At 46.6% G+C, this 19,258-nt stretch overlaps 1 protein-coding gene across 3 annotated transcripts in view; it reads right to left on the reverse strand.

Annotated features, from left to right (window-relative positions):
• Positions 1–918: 918 nt before the first annotated feature.
• ANK3 (ankyrin 3) overlaps positions 919–19,258 on the reverse strand; it is a 254,973-nt gene continuing 236,633 nt past the window's right edge. For 2 of the 3 annotated variants that reach the window (XM_044420389.1, XM_044420390.1), the window contains exons 41-47: positions 18,374–19,034; positions 14,677–15,055; positions 13,210–13,377; positions 8,234–8,317; positions 8,036–8,095; positions 4,872–4,957; positions 919–2,516 (exon numbers count right to left, since the gene is read on the reverse strand). In XM_044420389.1, the coding sequence (XP_044276324.1) occupies positions 4,889–4,957; positions 8,036–8,095; positions 8,234–8,317; positions 13,210–13,377; positions 14,677–15,055; positions 18,374–19,034 (1,421 nt within the window). In that variant the 3' untranslated portion in view covers positions 919–2,516; positions 4,872–4,888. The remainder of the gene's footprint in view (positions 2,517–4,871; positions 4,958–8,035; positions 8,096–8,233; positions 8,318–13,209; positions 13,378–14,676; positions 15,056–18,373; positions 19,035–19,258) is intronic. The other variant, XM_044420391.1, reaches the window with a different exon arrangement.

Below are 19,258 nucleotides of genomic sequence, written 5' to 3' on the forward strand. Positions count from 1 at the left end.
TCTACAGTTGCATTTTGATTTTGATCTTGATTCAGTTTTGATTTTGCTTTTATTGGAGATATGTTACTGTTGGTTTTATGTATATTCTTAATTATTGTTAATTGTTGGTTTTGATTATGGATTGTTTTGATTTCTGTAAGCCATTCTGAGACACTTTCATATAGGATGGGGTATAAATATTTTAAATAAACTGTCTGAGCAAGAAGGTATGGAAGAGGCCAAGGCGAGAAGCTGGGTCAGGAAAAGGTTAGTGACTCGTGAAAGGAGAAAGAAAGCAAAAGTCAGAGGAAGGGATCATGGTGGTCGTACCTGGAGTGAAATGGGGCAGATGAGGCAAGAAGGAAAAGGGGAGGAGGGACAGAGGGGCAAGAGACACCAGAAAAAAAATCTAGGAAGGGCACAGTGACATGGGAACAGCCCGACCAGATCCAGCGCCCTCCTCGGGCATAAGGTCAACTCTACAGTCATGTTTTCAATGTGCGCTTCTCTCCCCATTTGCAGAAGCGCACCTGGGGAGTGTCGTCCCTGACTAGAATGCAGGAGATCTGGTTTTTGGTCTCAACTCAGCCAGGGGTTTTGGGCCAGACTCTCAGCCCAGCCTACCCCACTGGGTTTTTGTCGTGAGGATGAGATTGAGAAGAGGAGGAGAATCATGTAAGCAGCCCAGGGCCGTCTTGACAGCATTATGGGCCCCGGGTAAAGCAGTGTCCTGGGGCCCCTGCAACAACTACAACTACCGTTAATTTTGGAAGTTTTCCAATTTTCCAAGGGCTGACATACACAGCTTAGTATGGGGCCCACGGGCAAGTGCCCATCAGGCCCATGCATTAAGACGGCCCTGGAGCAGCCTTACGTTCCTTAAAAAGCGAGCTATGCATCTCAATCTAAATATAAATAATACCACAGCATACATGTAAATGAAGAGTTTTAACACAATTTATTTTATGCTGAAATAATCAACTAGATCATCCAGTGTTTGTGTTTTTTTCTTCATACATATGTAATTAGAGCTATTATCAATGAATCCTGTTTTCATATGAAGATAATCAACAAACTAAAAGTATTCCACCAAGAACCCAAATAAAAATGCCCTTTAAAACACAGCAGCCTTAGCAACCTAATATTACACAGCTAGGATGGATTACAGATGATTGGCTTACTGAAAGATTCTACATCTTAGAGCCAGTACACAATACAGTAATATTTTTACAGCGTGCTGCCAGTCTGTTAGCTAAGAATTTCTCTTCATTTCTTTTTTTTTTTAATTTTAATATCCCAAACTTGTGCTTACAAGAGCACCAACCTGCTTCTAAAAGCTGCAAGCATTTCCCCCCGGTATAAAGCAAGATCAGATAGTACCCCCCCTCCCCTAATGCACAACTACTGTATATGTTATGCTTTCTTTAAAGTTTAGGTCATTTCCATTGAAAAAAAATTGGCAACAGCAACAAATATTAGATGAAGGGCGTTGTGTTTACAGGTAAAGGGCCTGCTCTGCCAGGCACGGCTGCTGCCGCCAACTGCCCCCTCTTTTCAATGGTGCTTGTGCCAGAGCCTGCCGCCTGCCCTGCGCAAACCAGCGGGGGCCCCGTAGCAGCTGTGCTTGGTGGATTTCACCCCCAGGGTCTCATTTGTCATGTTGCGGTCTAGTGTTTGCAAAACTGGAAAAGGTTTCATCAAAATAAGGTGAAACGCATGCATCAAAATATTAGTACTCTGAAGGAAAAAAAATTTTTTCACAGAACTACAGAATTCCTCATCTCAGGAATCATTAAATTGCAGCAGATTTTAAAGATTTTTTTAAAATCAAGCTAGCGTTTTTGCATATACAAACATCATAATTGCTAAATATACAACAATCTGTGAAGATACACCCAGAATCCCCCTGCAGGTGTAGTCGTTTGAGACACTGATTTCTGTTCAACGTGAATGCAATATTCCGTTTGGGAGCTAAGAGGCAGTGCCTTAGGGATGGTCATTCTACTTCTCCTTAGAATTTATACAGCGTTATATACAGTGGAACTATCGATGTTAGGGTTTGTTTGTTTTTTAAAAAAAGAAAAGAGTGTTTTTATTACCCTGACAGTTTGGGTCCAAGAAAAATAAGGCGAGCTGTTGTGGATTTTAGTAAATTTTAGTGTCTTTCTGTGTTTTGTACCATGTTTCAGTGTTGGTGTATCCTCTCTCACCACAGGAACTCTTCTTCGTTTCCAGTGGCATCACGTCGCTTGAACGAAGCCGCGCCAGTGTGGCATCGTGTGTTCACACTGAACCATTCCTCACTGCACACCTTCCAGTGCCGTAAATGAAAGTGAATGTCCATGCTCTTGTAGAACTGGCTCATGCTAAATTAAATTTGTTTTTGTTTTGTTCTTCACATGAAAACCATGCGGTTAATGTGTGGAAGCAGCAAACACACACACACACACGTTTTTATCAGCAACTTGGTAATTCCTGTTGGTTTCTCTCTTTGCTGAGTTTCTTTCTAGAATACTGGCAGTAAAAGCATACACAGTCTTGGGTCAAAGGGGACAGGCCAAGGGAAGGGAGGGGAAAAAAAGAGAACAAATATCAGAAAAGTACATGTGCAAAGTATTTGTCATTTCAGACATAAGTACTTCTCCAGTACTGCAATATCCTTGTGACAGTTGCCTAAACTTTTGTGGTATAATTCAACTTAAATGCATCTTTGCCAGGAAGTGCCATGCAGCATGATTTTATGGCTGCAAACTGGCCACCTTTTCATAACCCTAACAAGCTTGTCATACAAAATACCTGAGCCATCATTATAGCAACCTTGCAAATTAATCTGACACCTTTATTAACTTTGTATTATTCTGTTGGGCAGGGGAGTTTTGAGACTGCTGAACATTGGTTTGGATGCTGAGTTAAAATAAACATCACAAGACTTGCCAGCTCCCAACCCATGCTTTTAACTAGAAAAAAACTGAATGTATGTTCAGAAATAGACAAAAATCTACTTCTGGAGACATTCCCAAGGACTCAAAACAGGCACTTAAACGAAACATTAAACTTCTGGCCATTGCCACCGATTTTGGGGGCTATTTCCAGAATGGATTTAGTAAATCTGCTACAGAGCACAACCCGGTGACCTCCACCTTAGCTGCTCAGGTGACCTCCACCAATGCAACCATCAAAGCGTGGTGCCTGTGACTGTCACTGGACATTAATTTTCACTAGATGATCACTTCCGGTGGTCTCGATTCAGCACAAGGAGGCAGAAAGGAGTCTGGGGAAGTGGCAGAAACTGGCATGTTACCCACAGCCTCCTCTTCTCCCCATCCCTAGCACATCCCTTTTTGTCCTCTCCAAAGCTCCATGGGGCGCTGGTTATTATACTTCTTGCCACATTAGTCAGCAGGGATGGGGGGCAGACCAGCCTTCAGAGTCCCAGCCAGATGGGGCTCTGAACAATCCAACGTCACACAATGTCAGGGAGCCATGCCATTGTGCCCCAGGTTTTGTAGACTAAAAAGTTTCACAGGTATTTGATAGAAGTTGCCAGTGCTTATTGTCCAACCCCCGATTCCAAACGGTTGCATATACATCTTGCTTGATGTTGATTACTGATGCTGGGTATGAGATGCTGGCCCAGCATTCACACATCTGGGAAACAGCCAACAACAGCAAGGGCTGTTGGGGGCGTACTCTCCAGGTGGCTCTGCCAATTCTGGATAGGCTACCTTGGCATCCCATCTCCTACTTCTGGCAATTGCCCATGTCGAGCCCTGGGAGTGTTCCAGGAGACTTGCTGAAGCCCAGGCTTTATTGCTACAATACAGGACCAAAGCGCTGACCCAGGAATGCTTCTGTCTGGAGGATGCACCGTTCCCGCAGCCTCGCAAGGAACCCAGCCTCTCCTTGGCTCTGCTCTGGCTCTTTTACTTTAGCAAAAGAAATTAAGCCGATGAAACTCTTGTCATCAGTTCATCTCCAGGCCAGAAAAGCAACCAGGCCAGCAGAGGAATGAGCCCCTCTGTGGACATCCAAATCCCAACCACACCTCCCTACTCTGCAGCCTACAGATGTCCAATAAAATAAAATGCAGCCATATTGCACGTTTTCCTTCTCCAGTTCCACAAGAGCTGGGTTAGGTGGACACCAACAAAGGCTGTTTATTGGCTGAGCCATTTTTTCTAAACTGACATTTAGTTATGTTCTTCAAAATAACACCCACGTTGTTAGGCACCGGCATTGCCCGGTATCTGTTCTTGCCGACTTCCAGATGGCCATTCATTCCTATGCTTTATTGGTTTCAGGACAGAGTCTGGCCTCCAGATATTGGGGGGTTTTTTTGGGGGGGGGCGGCTGGACAGAGCACAAGCTTGACATGCCGAATGCCCCACATTCAGTCTCAGGCATCTCTAGGTAGGGCTGGAGAAACCTTGCCCTAAAACCACAACGGTCTGATTCAGAACAAGGCAACCTCCCATGATGGTCCGTGGAACCAAGGAAAATCCCGAGGCCCAGTCACTTATGCATGTGTGGATGGCTTGCAACCTTGTCCTTGGGAAAGCTGCCCTCATAGGTAGGCAGTTAAGCACACCTCCTGATAGATCTCCCAACAGCTGGGCTCCATTTCATGCTTTCTTTAGTGTTGATCCTGGAAAAACTAAAGGCATCCACCCACCCTCTTTCCTTTATTGCTTGTGATTCCTGCGCTGTTGGGCAACAGCAGTTGTGTTGCTCCAAGCACATGTAAAAGGGAAGCAATTGCAGTGATTCCCTCTGGCAACCCATTAAGGAAGGGATGGTCACAAGCCTAAGCTCCAAGACTGATCCTGATGGCCCACTAAGACTCTCTGGTTGCTCGGGGTTTTAAGAGCAGAATGTTTATGCATCAAACTGACCGTTTGCTGTTTGGCTGTTATGAATATGTCGTCTTCTCCACATGCCGGATTTCCTTTTTCATCTTCACTTTATACCCTTCTCCCTGCTTTAAAGAAAAGGTTCGCATTCAGCAATCAGACATAAGGTGCTATTAAATGGATATCTAGAAGGTCCCATGTAACTGTAACAGGATGAGTAAAATGTGGTTAGATTTAAACACTTCATTTCAGAGACATACAAACCACGGCCTTAGCCACTCTGCTGAGATGCAAACACAAGCTTTCACTATTTACTGCGTCTGTGCAAGAAACAGAGCCCTTGAGCATTAGGAATCTCATGCAAAATTGAGGTGCTGCCACAGATGAAGGACCTTTTTGGAGTATCAAATATCACAGACTGAGTTCTTGTAACAACATTTAGAATTCTGCAGGCCCCACCTCTCTGGAAAGTCTTTCACAGACATCACTTGCCCGGCACCCCAAGTTAGCAGATCCTTCGAAAACAAAAGCTAATGCTTCTTAAAAGGGCTCATAATAAAGCAACTTCAGATTAAGTAGATTAGTAATGAAGGAAGGAAGGGAAGCCAGCAAAAATATTTGCCAAAGCGAAACACAACTGCAATAAAATCCAAGTTCTAATGACAATAATAATGCGGGTCTTCTGGATGTAAAGGTGGGAAGCTGTTCTCTTAATGAAAGCCTAAAGTTAATGCAGAACCAATGACTCTGAAAATCATAATTAGGCTTAATTTACACGTGGGGTGACCATGGAGCAGGGGCGGGGGGAAATTTTCACTGATCTTTGTGCAAATTTTAAAGATATTGTTTGGAAATTATTTGCCTGCATATGCAGTGACCTTGACCCAGTGAGGATGCAATCCTCACTATATGTATTTCGGCTGCGGCATGATGGGAGTTGCCTTTTTTTGGCCAAAACATACACAGCATTGCAGGACACCAAGTCACATCATCCCACTCAGGCGGCTGTCCAGTTTCTTTCTGAATGTCTCCAGTGTGGGAGAGCCCACCACCTCCCCAGGCAGCTGGTTCCACCGTCTCATGGCTCTGACAGTGAGGAAGCTTCTCCTGATGTCCAGCTTAAACCTGGGTTGTCGCAACTTGACCAGATCATTCTGTGTCCTACACACTGGCATCAGCAAAAAGAGATCTGGACCTTCCTCTTTGTGACAGCCTTTGAGGTACTTATAGAGGGATATCATGTCCCCCCTCAGTCTTCTCTTCTCCCCTCAGTCTTCTCATCACTCCTCACAGGGCAGTGTTTCCAAGCCCTGAATAATTTTTGTTGCCCTCCACTGGAGCCTTTCAAATTTCCCTGTATCTTTCTTGGTGCATCTTGGTGCAGCCCGTCCCTGCTTTGACTTGCCTTTGCTCTGGCAGCATCATGCCATTGGTTCAAAAGAAAAAAATGACAGGGTGATCAAGGAAAACACATTTGGCCTTGGAGGTCGCCAGTGGCTGCCAATCTGGAGGGTTCTATGCCACCTCCAGTCTCAGAAAGCAGATGCATGCGCACGCCAGTTGCTGGGCAACCTGAGCAAAAGGATGCTGTGTCTCTTCAGTCCCACTGTGGGTCTCCCATAATGGGCAGCGGCTGAGTCACTGTGGGAGTGGAACGCTGGTCTAGTGGGTCCCTTGGTCTGAGACAGCGGGGCTCTTCCTGGGCACAGAAGGTTCCCTAGAGAGCATTGGACTGTGACTGCATTCTGGATCTCATGCTGGAGCAGACCAAGAACGTGGGGGGCACAGGTGGAAGGGTGTTAGGGCACTCAGGGTGCCATCTTGTGGGTTTTCTGCAGGCAGCCAGTGGGCCAGTGTGTGAGCAGGATGCAGGACAAGATGGCTGTGATCAGCGCAACTCCAATTTTCCTAAGCATGGCCTGCATGAGCCTCCGCCATTTCTCCTGCCTTCTCCCGTAAACGGTGTCCTTCCAAACTGACCGCTCAGCGGTTTGGCAGGCTGAAAGGAGGACCACTTTTTATGGGGAGGTTCAGCTCTACGCACCATGGTCCCTGTGAAAATCACCCCCCCCCCACACGCACACACAGAGGTGCCAAACAGTTGTTTAGTGGGCTGGGCTGGGCATGATGGTGATGGAGACAGTGGCTCATGGGAAGGGGCATTCCCAGGTGCGCATGCGCATTCTGTGGGTGCGCGTATGTGGGCACAGGCATAGGGGGAGCTGCTGGCTCAGACCGTGCCCTCTGCTCTATGGGGCACTGAGAGGGAAAATGTGAAAGACACATTCCTATTATGGATCAGTGATAGCCAATTCTAATTGGTGTGGCCGTGAATTATGGGCACACCTACTTATTTGGAAGCTATCTGGTTCTGCTGTGTCACCCTGAGATTTTTAAAAAGAAAACAGCAAAGCCCGTGTTTCCTTTATAGCATGAGCACTTGCATTTGTCTGTAAGAGTGTGCGTGATCTTATACTCCTTCCAATGTCTCCAAAAGGACATCTGTATCAATCCTTGAGTATTATGCAAATTTGCACAGAAAAATTGTCTGCAATCTGGACTTGAGTAGGGAAAAATGGGAACCAACAGTACGGATGTAGGACTATAAAAAAAACCTGACATCATTTTAGACTTTAAGCTAAACCTTTAGTGTTGTGGCTGTAGGTTCAGCCAGCTGCAGCACAGTTCTAGTGTGCATTTACTGGGAAGGCAATCTAACTCTGTATCCAAGGGGTGGAGGCAACTCTCAGGCAAATTTGCCCAGGATTGCAGCCTTTGCCACAGAAAAGAGCAAAGAGGCGAGAGCGTAGGACCCCCAGCTGGTCCTGTGCCATCCCTTCTCAGGATTTTAGAGGGCTGTAGCTAGAAGGATGGCAAACAGCTTTCAAATGCAGTGTTTGAAATTGCAGCATGGATAACTCTGCTGTGAATGCATGCTCCCAGGACCAAAATAATATGTCAGTGTCTCTCAGAAGAGATGAAACAGTAAGAAAATAAAAAAATAAAAAGGCCTGCCAGCGAGCAATAATGCCGGCGGGGCTGCAACCGTCCTGAATCCAGCTGCACACCTTGTCCAAAGCACAAGCATTCTGCTTGCACGGCTCAAAGACGAGGTTAAGCTGCACACCGCCAGCCAATCCAATCAGCAGAGCGGAGTTTAGAGAGAGCCCTCTTTGCCACCCCACTGCAGCCCCCACTCCGGTTACCATGTCACCGTGTTTTTTCTCGTGTGGAATTACAACGCGCCGCAGTACTTTCCGGGTAACCTGTGGGAAGCAATACAGGAAAGACAAGTATCGACACATTTTCTGCCTGGATCCAAAAGGGCAAAGTTGACATAAAAGGAGTCAACCCTCATAATACAAAAAGGGAGACAGAAGAAAGAAACTGCAAGGTAGGATTACTTTTCGAGTGATGACGTTGCCTTCTTCATCAGTAAACTGTTCCTCCGTAACAGATTCACCGGGAATGTTTTTTGCTTCCTCACCCTAAAGAATGTGTTACAGCATTAGCCACGGTTACCCATATCCGCACACATCGGCTTTTCAACACCACTCCAAGCAATTAAAACCATGCCAGGCTGAATCTGACTTGTTAGAAAGAGTGACTCCAGTGATTTAAGGCACTGCAATATGGGAATGGTACATAATCTGTTCTATCACATTCATGGCCTTACGAAACCGTAGAAACCCTCCACAGGGGACTGCCAGCTCCCAGAAGGAAACACAGGCCAACCCATGCTCATATGCTCAGACCTTCTGTGGGCGTTCTAGACCGAAGGCACGCCACACCGTTGGCTTACTAAGGGCTAGACTAATATTTAAAGCGGCCCTTGCCCGCCCCCTTCCCCCAGGGATGGCAGGGCTAGTGGAGGCTCACAGCCTGGCTATAACAGCATGGACGTTGTGCAAAACACCACCTCCATGAGGACAGAGCATTCTCTGCCAGCCGCGGAGGCAATCCGATTAGGACCACGGCACATGGACGGCAGTAGCCCCCGTGGACTGACCCGGTGAGTCATGCTGCCTTTCGTCCTTCAGGCAGGCTTGCTTTAAGGCTCAACCCACCACACAGCACAGCCTTGTGCGTGTTTACTCGGAAACAAGTCCTCCTGCATCCAATGGAACTGAATCCCAGGGAGGTGAGAACAGGCCCACAGGCTCATTCTTCAATGAGAACAAAGATTTCTTAAATGACTATGCTGTAGACACCAATCTGGAGAGAAGGGTTCATTCATTTATTTTTAAAGGATTGATTGCCTGATCCTCCAGGCGGAGAGAAAATGGAGGTTTCTCGCTCCTCCCATAATCCACTTTCTGTGGGGCATGTTATCTTCTGCTAGCCCTTTCTCTTGCTGCTTTCAAAGGTGCTTTATAGACGATGGCCTGATAGTTGTCCTCTGTCGCAACAGAGGGCAAGTTTAGAAGCAAGAGGTGGAAACTGCAGCGAAACAGATTTGGCTTAATGTTAGGAGAAGCGTCCTGCCAGGTTCTTCGCCCTGTGAGCACGACCGTCCCTCAAAGATGGTTTGCTGAAGCCTGTGCGGCCGAGCCTGCACTGCGCCAGAGCCACGGAGCGGTGCCAGTCTATTTTTACTCTCTCCTAAGCTGCCATGGGGATGCTGATGGGCCGCTCGGAGGGAGTGACTTGCAGAAAGGCAGGCAGGCAGGCAGGAACAGCTTTTGGTCAATTCAGAAATAGCACTTCTGGGACTGCACCCCTTCATTGTGCGGTTGGGTTATTCTATCTGACCACATCGCATGCAAACAGAGGGACAAATCTTGACTAATAGGCACAAAATTATTTGTGGGAGAGGAGTATGTGCAAAACCTTCTTTCCACTGTGCTAACCTTCAGCTTCCGGGGAGGTACTGGATGTTGCAAGAGCCTCCAACGAGCTCCTGATGGTAGACAGGTGACTCCACAAGGCTGGTACATTTAAGCAGCCTTCCCCAGCCTGTTGCCCTCCAGATGTGCTTGACTGCAACCACCATCATCCCCAGCCAAGATGGCCAATGCCCACCCTGGCTGGATATAATGAGGTTTCTAAAAGAGCTCATCTGGAGGGTACCATGTTAGGGAAGGCTGCTCTGAAGTGCTACTCGATGATGATGATGATGATGATAATGTATGCATTGCATTTATGTATATGGTGACTTTTTCCTTCTCGCAGTGGTGGCAAACAAGATACCGCTCTTTTCCGAATTATCCTTACAACAACCCTGTGAGGTAGGCTAGTGTCGCCCAGTCACCCAGTGAGCATCATGGCCAATGGGGACTAGATCCTGGGTCCCCCATGCCTCAACCCAGTGCTCCAACCATCACATCACACTGGCATGATATACCAGGGAAGGCAGAAAAACAGAGAGAGCTCTGTGCAGACTCAGTGAAATAGCTTGAGTGTGCACGAGGAGGGCAGAACAGTACCTCCCACTTGAAGGTTTCAGCAAGGAAGTTCCCAATTTCCAACCAAGACCTAACAAAACCAAGGGGAGGTTGTATTAGGGGCAGAACTTGTGACCTCAGGATTACAGAGCACCAAGAAGCGTAGGCATGGCGTCTGTTGGAACTCAAAATGGCACGGACCGCAATGTAACTATTTATTTGAGAAGCTGGGTGGACACTCAAGGTCACCCGATGTCGGACTGATGGGGTCCGTCAGGAGTCTTGGGGAAACAGACCAGCTTCATGATACTTCAGCACTGGGGCATTTGTGCAAAAGCACGTTAGAGCCAAGCGGATCCAGATGCATCTAGATAAGTGGCTCAGGATCGGGTGGCAGTTACAAAGCTCCTGCCCCTTTTCAGTCCATGCCTGGCCTCTCTCTTCTCTCTCTCTGCAGTCTCCAGCCACATTCCCTGCCACGCCACCAGCGTTCAGCTAAGAGGCAGCCTGGGTCTAATTCCAGCTCGCCTCTACGTACTGTGTGCTCCCTCTCCCATTGGCTTGGGAGCTGGAGCAGCCCATGAACGGGAGAGGCTGAGGGGAAGCGGGGGCAAGAGATCAACATGAGCCAGTCTCTGCCTGAGAAAGAAGGGCCCGGCTTGGTTGGGGGTCTGGAACAATGGCAGACCTTAGTCTCTTGGGGAAACTGGGTATCTAAGATTTGGAAGGAAGGAAAGCTGCCACCAACAGTAAGCCACAAGAGCTCCCAGGATGCATGATCATGTTACGATTATTTTTAAAGCTCTGTGTCAGCTACAGCTCACATGGCTGTTTCAAAATATCTAAATTTCACAGTGTACAGAAGTTGGGCGATATAACAAGAGGGCCAGTCTATTTCCTTCCCTCTTCTCTCTGAGGATCCATTTCACGACAAAGTTCGCCCTAGAAATGCCGTGTGTTTGCAGAAATCTCCTGGGATGCATTACAGATTCCTCCAGTGTGGAGGTCAGAGCTTAAGTGAGATTCACTAATGCGCATGGCCCATCCCAGAATACACCCAATGCGCCACTGCCACTTTGCACTGAAACAGAAGCTCAAGCGTGAGTGAGAAGGCCGTCTTGCAAGGGAGCATCTCTGTCTTTACGGATCTGACTGCGGCACCCACAAGAGAGTTTTGGGAAATGTCTTAAGATTTCCTGCAACATTGTTTAGAAACCACTGGTGGGGATGCAACAGGATCTCCTCCTGGATTTGACCAAACAGGCAGTTCATGTCTGGTGGTGCTATCTGTATCTGCAGACCTTGCTGTGGCAAAAATAGTGCATCAGGAATAATGCGCCGCAGTTGAGCATGGGGGCATGAACCACACTTGGGTGTGTGAGCACCAAAAGAGGGTCAGTGTATCTGTGGCAGGCTTTGCAGCTGGGTTATTACAGCTGAAGCGATACTGTGCACAAGGCAAGTTCCCTTGTGGTGGTCCCGCAACAACGGGATTGTTGTGCAGTGCCATCAAGTCATCTCTGACATATGGGAAGCCTATGGACGAATGTCCTCAAAAACACCCTTCCCTTGACGGCGCTGCTCAGATACTGTGAATGGCAATTGGCTGTTCTTCTGTTAATGGACCCCCACCCCAAACAGGGGATTGCTGTTTAGCACAACTGTGGCACCTGCGTGTCATGGCAGCCGCCGTTACACCAGTCCAAGGAAACTGGCCTGCTCCAGATGTAGAAAAAATAATGGCCCTGTGCAAGAGCTGATGATCCAAGGCACACCATTGTTCCTTGTTGAAAAGATGCACTAGATCTTGATGCACAGGAAAACTGGAATGAGTGCCTTACCCTGGTTTGTCTGCATCGACAAAACAATCGCCAGCCTTAAAAATGGGCAAAATGCATCTTCACCGGCCATCATTCATAGATTAGATAAACAGAGATATCCAGAAATAATTATATAGACTATTTAATTATTTAGATTATTAATGAGATTTGGGCTGAAGCTAAAGAGCATGTTAAATATATGTCATGTTAATATGAGAAATGCAATCATACAAGGCATTCGACAGATTAATGTGGCCAGTATGTGGCAGCCTGATTCTTTTCAGCAGAAGGCATACAGTGACAACTTAGCCATCTCAGAATATATGGGAGGGCACCACTTGGTCTTGGATCCACCGTAAAGTCACTACGGCAAATTCAAAGGGTTGTTCAAGTGATTGATGCTACTTGACGTATTCTGTGAAAGACCTGACTATGGATGTATTCACAGGGTACAAATCTGTAATGTGAGTATCCAGATACAAGGCAGTTTCTTTAGAGATTCCATCACAAAGGACAAAAGTACCAGAGGAAACGTACCTGAGACCGTGCGCAAACTGGATCGATATCATTTCCGCAGCCATGCCTGTTATGCCTTGACCGGGAAGCAGCACCCGAGCGGAACCAAGTATTCCAACCTCTCTCTTTAGCCTTGAACCCCTTGGTCCGACCCTCGTAAGCACACACAAGTGCAGAAGTGCTAGCCCAGAGGTCAGGAATTCCTCAGTTCATTCCTTGCTCTTGGGTTACAAGCAAAATGTGCGTGTGTCTGCACAGACAGCCCACCCTTGAGTTGGTAGCTGAGAACACTGCTGGTAAAAAGAGAAATCAAAATCCTCTCTCTCTCTCTGTCTTGGGTACCGCTCTCGGTTGGGCTGCAAGGATCATAGCTGAGCAAATGTTATTGCTCCCACGTAACATCACCACATCCAGCTGCCTTCACATATTCTGGGGGGTTCAAGCGCCTCTGGAGATGTCAGCATGCAGCACACAGTGGGATTAGGAGAGACAACGCATCGTGCACTTGGACAGTGTCCTAGCACGCTCTGAAGGTGGCGCCAGGAGGAACCATCCACCATGAAATACATACCACCCCAAAAGATGGAACAGCCTAAAGTGAGTAAGGCTACGGGCACCGCAGTCCAACGTCATGCCAGTGCAACTACAGCCATGTGATACCTTCAGAATCAACCGCCGCCGATACACTCTCGTAGTTATTTTCTGTTCTTCCTCTGAGCTTGAATCACTCCCAATCTCAATGTCACTGTCACTGTCACTCTCACTAAACTCCTGATAAATGCAGTTTTTAGTACATTTTACCAGCTCATTTAAAAGATAAACATGAATCTGAGCAGGAACAGAGGGGAGAAACAATTATTCCCAGCATTAATTGGCATAAATGGGAGTGTGCAAGATCTCAGGATTGGGTATCACTGAACTGGGGGGCTCTGATACAGACACAAGTCAGGCATACATTCTACACACACAGCTGCCTTGAAAGAACAATCAAGCTCAGGAAAGGTTGGCACAGGTCTGGGGCACGCATAACACTGAGTGCCTCCCTACAAACTTCAGTTTACAACCCTGGGGAATATATGTTTCCTTTCTCCCTCCAGTAGAGATTTCTAATGCTCCCCTGTTGGCCTCATGCATGGTTTACCAGCACATCAACAAAGTACTGCTGAGAATCATGAGCCACCCTCAGGATTAGATACTCCCCTTTTAGCTCCTGTCTCTGGTCCTCCAAATCATAACTAACCGTGCACTAACCAGATGCCACCTTAAGCAGAATTCTGAAACTCCACTATGAACTGTGGTTTTAGATTCAGGCTTAAGGTGGAGATCCTAAGGCCAGAGAGTATTTAGGGCTAGGCAGAGGAGGAGGATGGTCATGGGAACAGATGCTCCCGAGACTGGCCCTGGTTTTGTGGAATTCACCCATGGGGTCGCGACATCCTAAAAAAGTACACAAAGGAATAGCATGAACAAGTAGAGGCCCACAACAAATTCATGGTGGAAGGGACAGAAGACAGATGAGGGCAATTCTGCCCTCTTCCTCCTCCTCCTCTTCCTCCTGTGAGTGCCTCAGCTGGCAGGCAAGGGTTTCCTGGAGAGAATATTGCCACAGCTTTGAAGCTTTAGGGTCTTGGCTTCCTCAGAATCCCCTTTTCTGATGGATGTGTAGAACACAGTGGAAACAAGAGAGAGGGGTGTGTGTGTGTGTGTGTGGAGAGCTGGTGTCCTGACCAGGGCTCTCCAGAGAGGCCATCAAACCTCTGAGATTCCTTGCCCAGGCTCTGCAGGGGGTTTCAGGAACAAGATGGCCTTCATATCTCCCATGGGGGCTTCCCTTTGGCTACCTAACCTGCAGCCACAGCAAGCCACCAACTGCATCTACTGGCAGAAGACAAGCATACTCCATATAGGTGTGTTTGGAAGTCGCTCCAAAGGCCAAGTTTTCAGCAGAGACCCTTCCCAATGGAGTCCTCGCTATTCACACACTCCTGGGCAGGATTGGGAGAAGAGAATGCCCAGGTATTAGATTATCCCGCTTAGCCAACCGTGGTGTGCTGCCTCTTACTGTGGTGGCAGGGCGGGGGCACATGGGAGAAGCTATCCTCTTGAGACGTGTTTGAAAAGTGGTACCTTTTGTTCAGCTGCCGCCGCTCCCTCCTCTTCCTGGGCTCTTTGTCTCAGCTTGCTGTCCTCGGTCGTATTCCAGCTCATCTTTTTCACACTGACAGGCACAGACGTTTTCAGTGCATCAGCTGCTGGCTTGCTCGCCTCCAGCAACAATTTCTGATGCGAAGTTAGTGCGAGTGTTTGCTGCTCAGTTCGGGCTGAACTTTGCATTTTTGGTTTTGTAGTTTCCTTGTCGCTCTGCTTCCCTAGACTGTTCACGGACTCCTGAGCGACTGGCTTAGTCTTTGCTTGCATTGTCGATTCAGAGTAGCTTCCATTGCTTTCCAGTTTTCCTGCTTCTCCTTTGAGATATGAGGTAATGGAATCTCTACATTGGTCAGGGCTACGAAAGACAAAACCAGACAGACAAACTGATAAAGGACGGGGTCCGCAGCTTGGGGGTACTCCTTGACACAGAGCTGTCCCTGGAAATCCAGGTGACAGTGGTGGCAAGGAGCGCCTTCCTCCAGCTTCGGCTGGTCCATCAGCTGCATCCTTACCTGGACGAGCACTGCCTTGCAACTGTGATACATGCCCTGGTAACTTCCCGCTTGGATTACTGTGATGCGCTCTACATGAGGCTGCCCTTGAAAACGGTCCGGATACTTCAACTGGTACAAAATAGAGCTGTCAGGTTGCTGTCAGGGGCTGGTCGTTAATCTCACATAACAGTGGTCCTCTACCAGCTCCACGGGCTTCCAGTTGAAGTTTGGGCCCAATTCAAGGTGCTGGTATTAACCTATAAAGCCCTAAACGGCTTAGGTCCAGAATACCTGAAGGATCGCCTCCTTCCCTATATGCCCTCACACCCCTTAAGATCGGCGGGGGAGGCCTTGCTCCGGGAACCTTGAAGGAAGTATGGAGGGTGTCTACCTGGAGGACAGTCTTCTCCACAGTGGCACCCAGACTATGGAATGCGCTCCCCAGAGAGGTCCGCCTGTCGCCGACGTTATACTTCTTCTGGTGCCAGGGAAAGACCTTTTTATTTAACCATCATTTTAACAATTAAGGGTTTTAGACATTTTAAGATTTTTTTGTTTTCTTTTAGTTTCACAGTCGCACTCTCGATTTTGCTTTCCTTTTTTATTTTTTTAGTTTATTATGTTCAATTTTAGATGTTTTAATAATTGTAGTTCTATTATTGAATTTCAGAATTTTATATTATGTAAGCCGTCCTGAGCGGAAGGACGAGATATAAATGCTTGCAATAGATAGATAGATAGATAGATAGATAGATAGATAGATAGATAGATAGATAGTAATGGCAGGCCCTTGGTTTGTGGAACAACCTGCTCACCTGCATGTGGATAAAAGGTCACATGTGCCATCCAAAGATGCATCCGGCCCATTCAGTAGGGCTTGGATGACTCTGATGCATAGTAACATGAGGCTACCTGGATCAGAACAAGGCTCGATCTAATCTAGTGTCCTGTTATCAAGTGATGGTTAGCCAGATGCTCCTAGAAAGCTCCCAAGTAGCCCACGAAGGCAAGAATCCTCAACCATGGTCTCCTCCCACCCACCCCAACAAGTAGCGTTCAGAGAATACAAGCACCTGGCATCTTCAGCAGCTGTAAGGAACCAAGGGCCCTTGCAAGCCTGCTTGGCGCTTGCCCGTGTCCAGGATCCCCTGGATTGGCAAGCCACCATCTTTCTTACAGTGCCTCTCACCTTGTCTCACTCAAGGGCATTGTTGGAAATTAAAATATTTGTTTGCATTGTCATGACTGGGTCAGGTTGTGACCAAGGCCTCTCTGCTGAAGAAAGGGAGCACCATGGGGAAGGCCCCCTAAAACTTGCAGCTAGCTCTGGATACACCGACACTCAACTAGGAGGTTCCATCTTGCCACTGTGATCATGACGGGCTTATCCTCTATGAATATATCTAATCCCTTGTTAAGCCAAAGCCCACCATCATATTGTGTGGAAATACATTCCACCCCCAAAAGTCTGTCCTTTACCTACTTTCTGCATCAGTCTGCAATTCCAAAACAAAAATTCCTGCACAAGAAATTGAATTATTTTTAACGTATTTTGACCAAATCTTCCTGGATGCTGTGTGCATTTTGAAACATTTTTGAACCTAGAACTTTATTGTAAAATTTGGAAATCTTGAAAAACTGAAGAAAAATTGATGTAATCCAAATTGTAGAGAAGCATGAATCTGGCATCTTAGTAAAAGCATGGTCCTAGATGTTTCTGTCCCTTTACTAATAATTCCACCTATGGAAAGTACTTTTTATCACTACCTTCAACACCGATTTCATGTTTTTATTGAGATGGGCACCATAATACCAAGTTATCTTTGTTGGTTAGTCACTAGCAATTCAGATTATATATGGGTATCTGTGTGGCTGGGAGTTCTCCTTTCCGTTTTTTTGGGGAGGGAGATCTCCTTTTTGTCCATGTATATAACTTTACACTTACTTTCATCTTCATTTGTCATTTGCCCATCCACCCAGTTTGGAGAGATCCTCTTGGAGCTTGGAATGGATTTTCAGATCCTAAATAACTGTCATCTACAAATTTGGCTATTTCACTTCCTCCCTGTTACATTTTCCACAACAGATGAGAACACTGTGAGGTAGGTTAGGCCAAGAGAGAAAATATATATCACTGGTCCAAAGAATTTAATGTGGCCTTTGAAATTGAGAAGCACCACCTTCAAAATATACACTGGATTTTATTTCACCAGGAAGGATCTGCGGGCACATGATTTTGTTACTGTTTGGGTTCCAGAATGAGCAGGATACAGGCATGCTAACTAATCTATTCAATTCAATGGGATGCAGCATCAGTCCTTAATAAAAGGTTAGCTTTGCATGTAGACGGTCCCAGGTTGAGCCCCTGAACCCCTTTCTTGAGAAATTCGTGCATGGGAGCAGAGAAGAGTCTTTGTGTGAGAACAGCTGATGGATGGAGGAACAGACTGAGGTGGACTAGCTGGACGGATGGCGTAAGGAAGCTGTCTGCAGAAGCATCCCGTCTCCATGTGCCACTGATCCAAAAGCACTTTAGAAAACACTCTAAAACCAGTCCTTCCAGATGTTTTAGACTATATCTCCCATTAGTCCTAGCCAGCACCGGCAATGGTTTGTTCTAAACATTCTCAGGAAGCACCAGCTCTTGTATGCTTCCCTCCCTCTTCCTGAGTGTTGAGGTCAGTCAGTATCACACTGCTGAGAGTGTGAACTCCACTGGATGTTGCACCAACATCCATAAGGAGTAGGGACTTTTCTGTGCTTGCCCTGAAATTTCAAAAAGTCCTTCTTACATAAACCCAGGAGGTCCATTTTACTTGTCCTCTTCCTTTGCATCCTTTGGGAAGAAACGTCTATTTGTCTTTGCCTTTGTAAGCCAAATTCTACATATTTCTGGCTGTTCCTTCTGTTTTGAGGTAGTTTTGATTTTAGATGTTTAACTTTAAATGCTGGTTGGGATTTTACAGTGTTAAATATCATGCTGCAGCTTTGCCTTGAGAGCATCAGATGAGAGACAGTCATAACATACTGTAAAAAAGGCATACCATAAATTTAGATGCCTGCTTATTTAGATAAGTGAGATGGAAGTAACAGAGGTGGGAAAAAGCCCTAATTATTTGGAAACCCAGAACATCTGGTTAGTTTGAAACAAAACTGGATTAGCCTGAGCACTTTCATACCTGTCATCTAGTCGATCCAGCAATTCCCCAGTTATTCTGCGTCCTGGCGTTGGTGGTTCCACATTGCCACTGGAGGCCTCACTCTGCCAACCTGTAATTGAAGACAGTTCCTGTTCTGCCTGCTGCACATACTTAAGAATAGACAAGACTTTTTCTTCCGTCATCTCCTCAGACTCAACTGCTTCTTCTAGGTGGATATCTTCAAACAGAGATTTAAGCTTTTCTTCCGTCAGCTCCTCATCAGAACCAGACTTTTCTCTCTTACGCTGTTCACTTCTCACTAAGGTTGGACTAGTCTCTTCACTTAGCTCTTGTTTTGGTACCCCGGCGTAACTGCCAAGGTATCGCGGATAATCGTTAAGGTCCATTTCCTCCAACCGGATCTGGCCTGCATCTTTAGATGTTGCTTCTCTAGGCACTGAGAAATCATGTTTGCCGTCTTCCAGTGAAGTGTCTTCTTCAGTCACCACTGGAGGTCCAGCTGCTGTATCATCTATGATTCCCTGTGAAGTTACTAACACATCACTCAGTCTACTGGGAGTTCTAAAGGGTGACTCTATACTAGAGAAATCACTAAAGACATCCTCTTGATGGGAATGTGTGGTTGGCACGAAGCGCAACCCAGTGGGAGTTTCCAGTTCCACTTGAATGGTAGGATAACCTAAGGAAGACAGTACATTTGGACTGATTGCAATGAAGTATGGAGCAACATACAAGCAAGCATGCAAAATGGCTGATTAATTGTACAAACTATGGGCAATGTAGGAGATGGTAAGAGCAATGTAATTAGGAATGTGATAATGAATGTATGCCACTGAAGAATGCAATGAAACTGAAGGCTGTAAGTTCAGCACAGCTCCTGCTGATGAATATATGAAAATGAAG

This window comes from Varanus komodoensis, unplaced genomic scaffold, assembly GCF_004798865.1.
Source record: "Varanus komodoensis strain SLA01 unplaced genomic scaffold, ASM479886v1 scaffold11, whole genome shotgun sequence".
Lineage (NCBI taxonomy): Eukaryota > Metazoa > Chordata > Lepidosauria > Squamata > Varanidae > Varanus > Varanus komodoensis.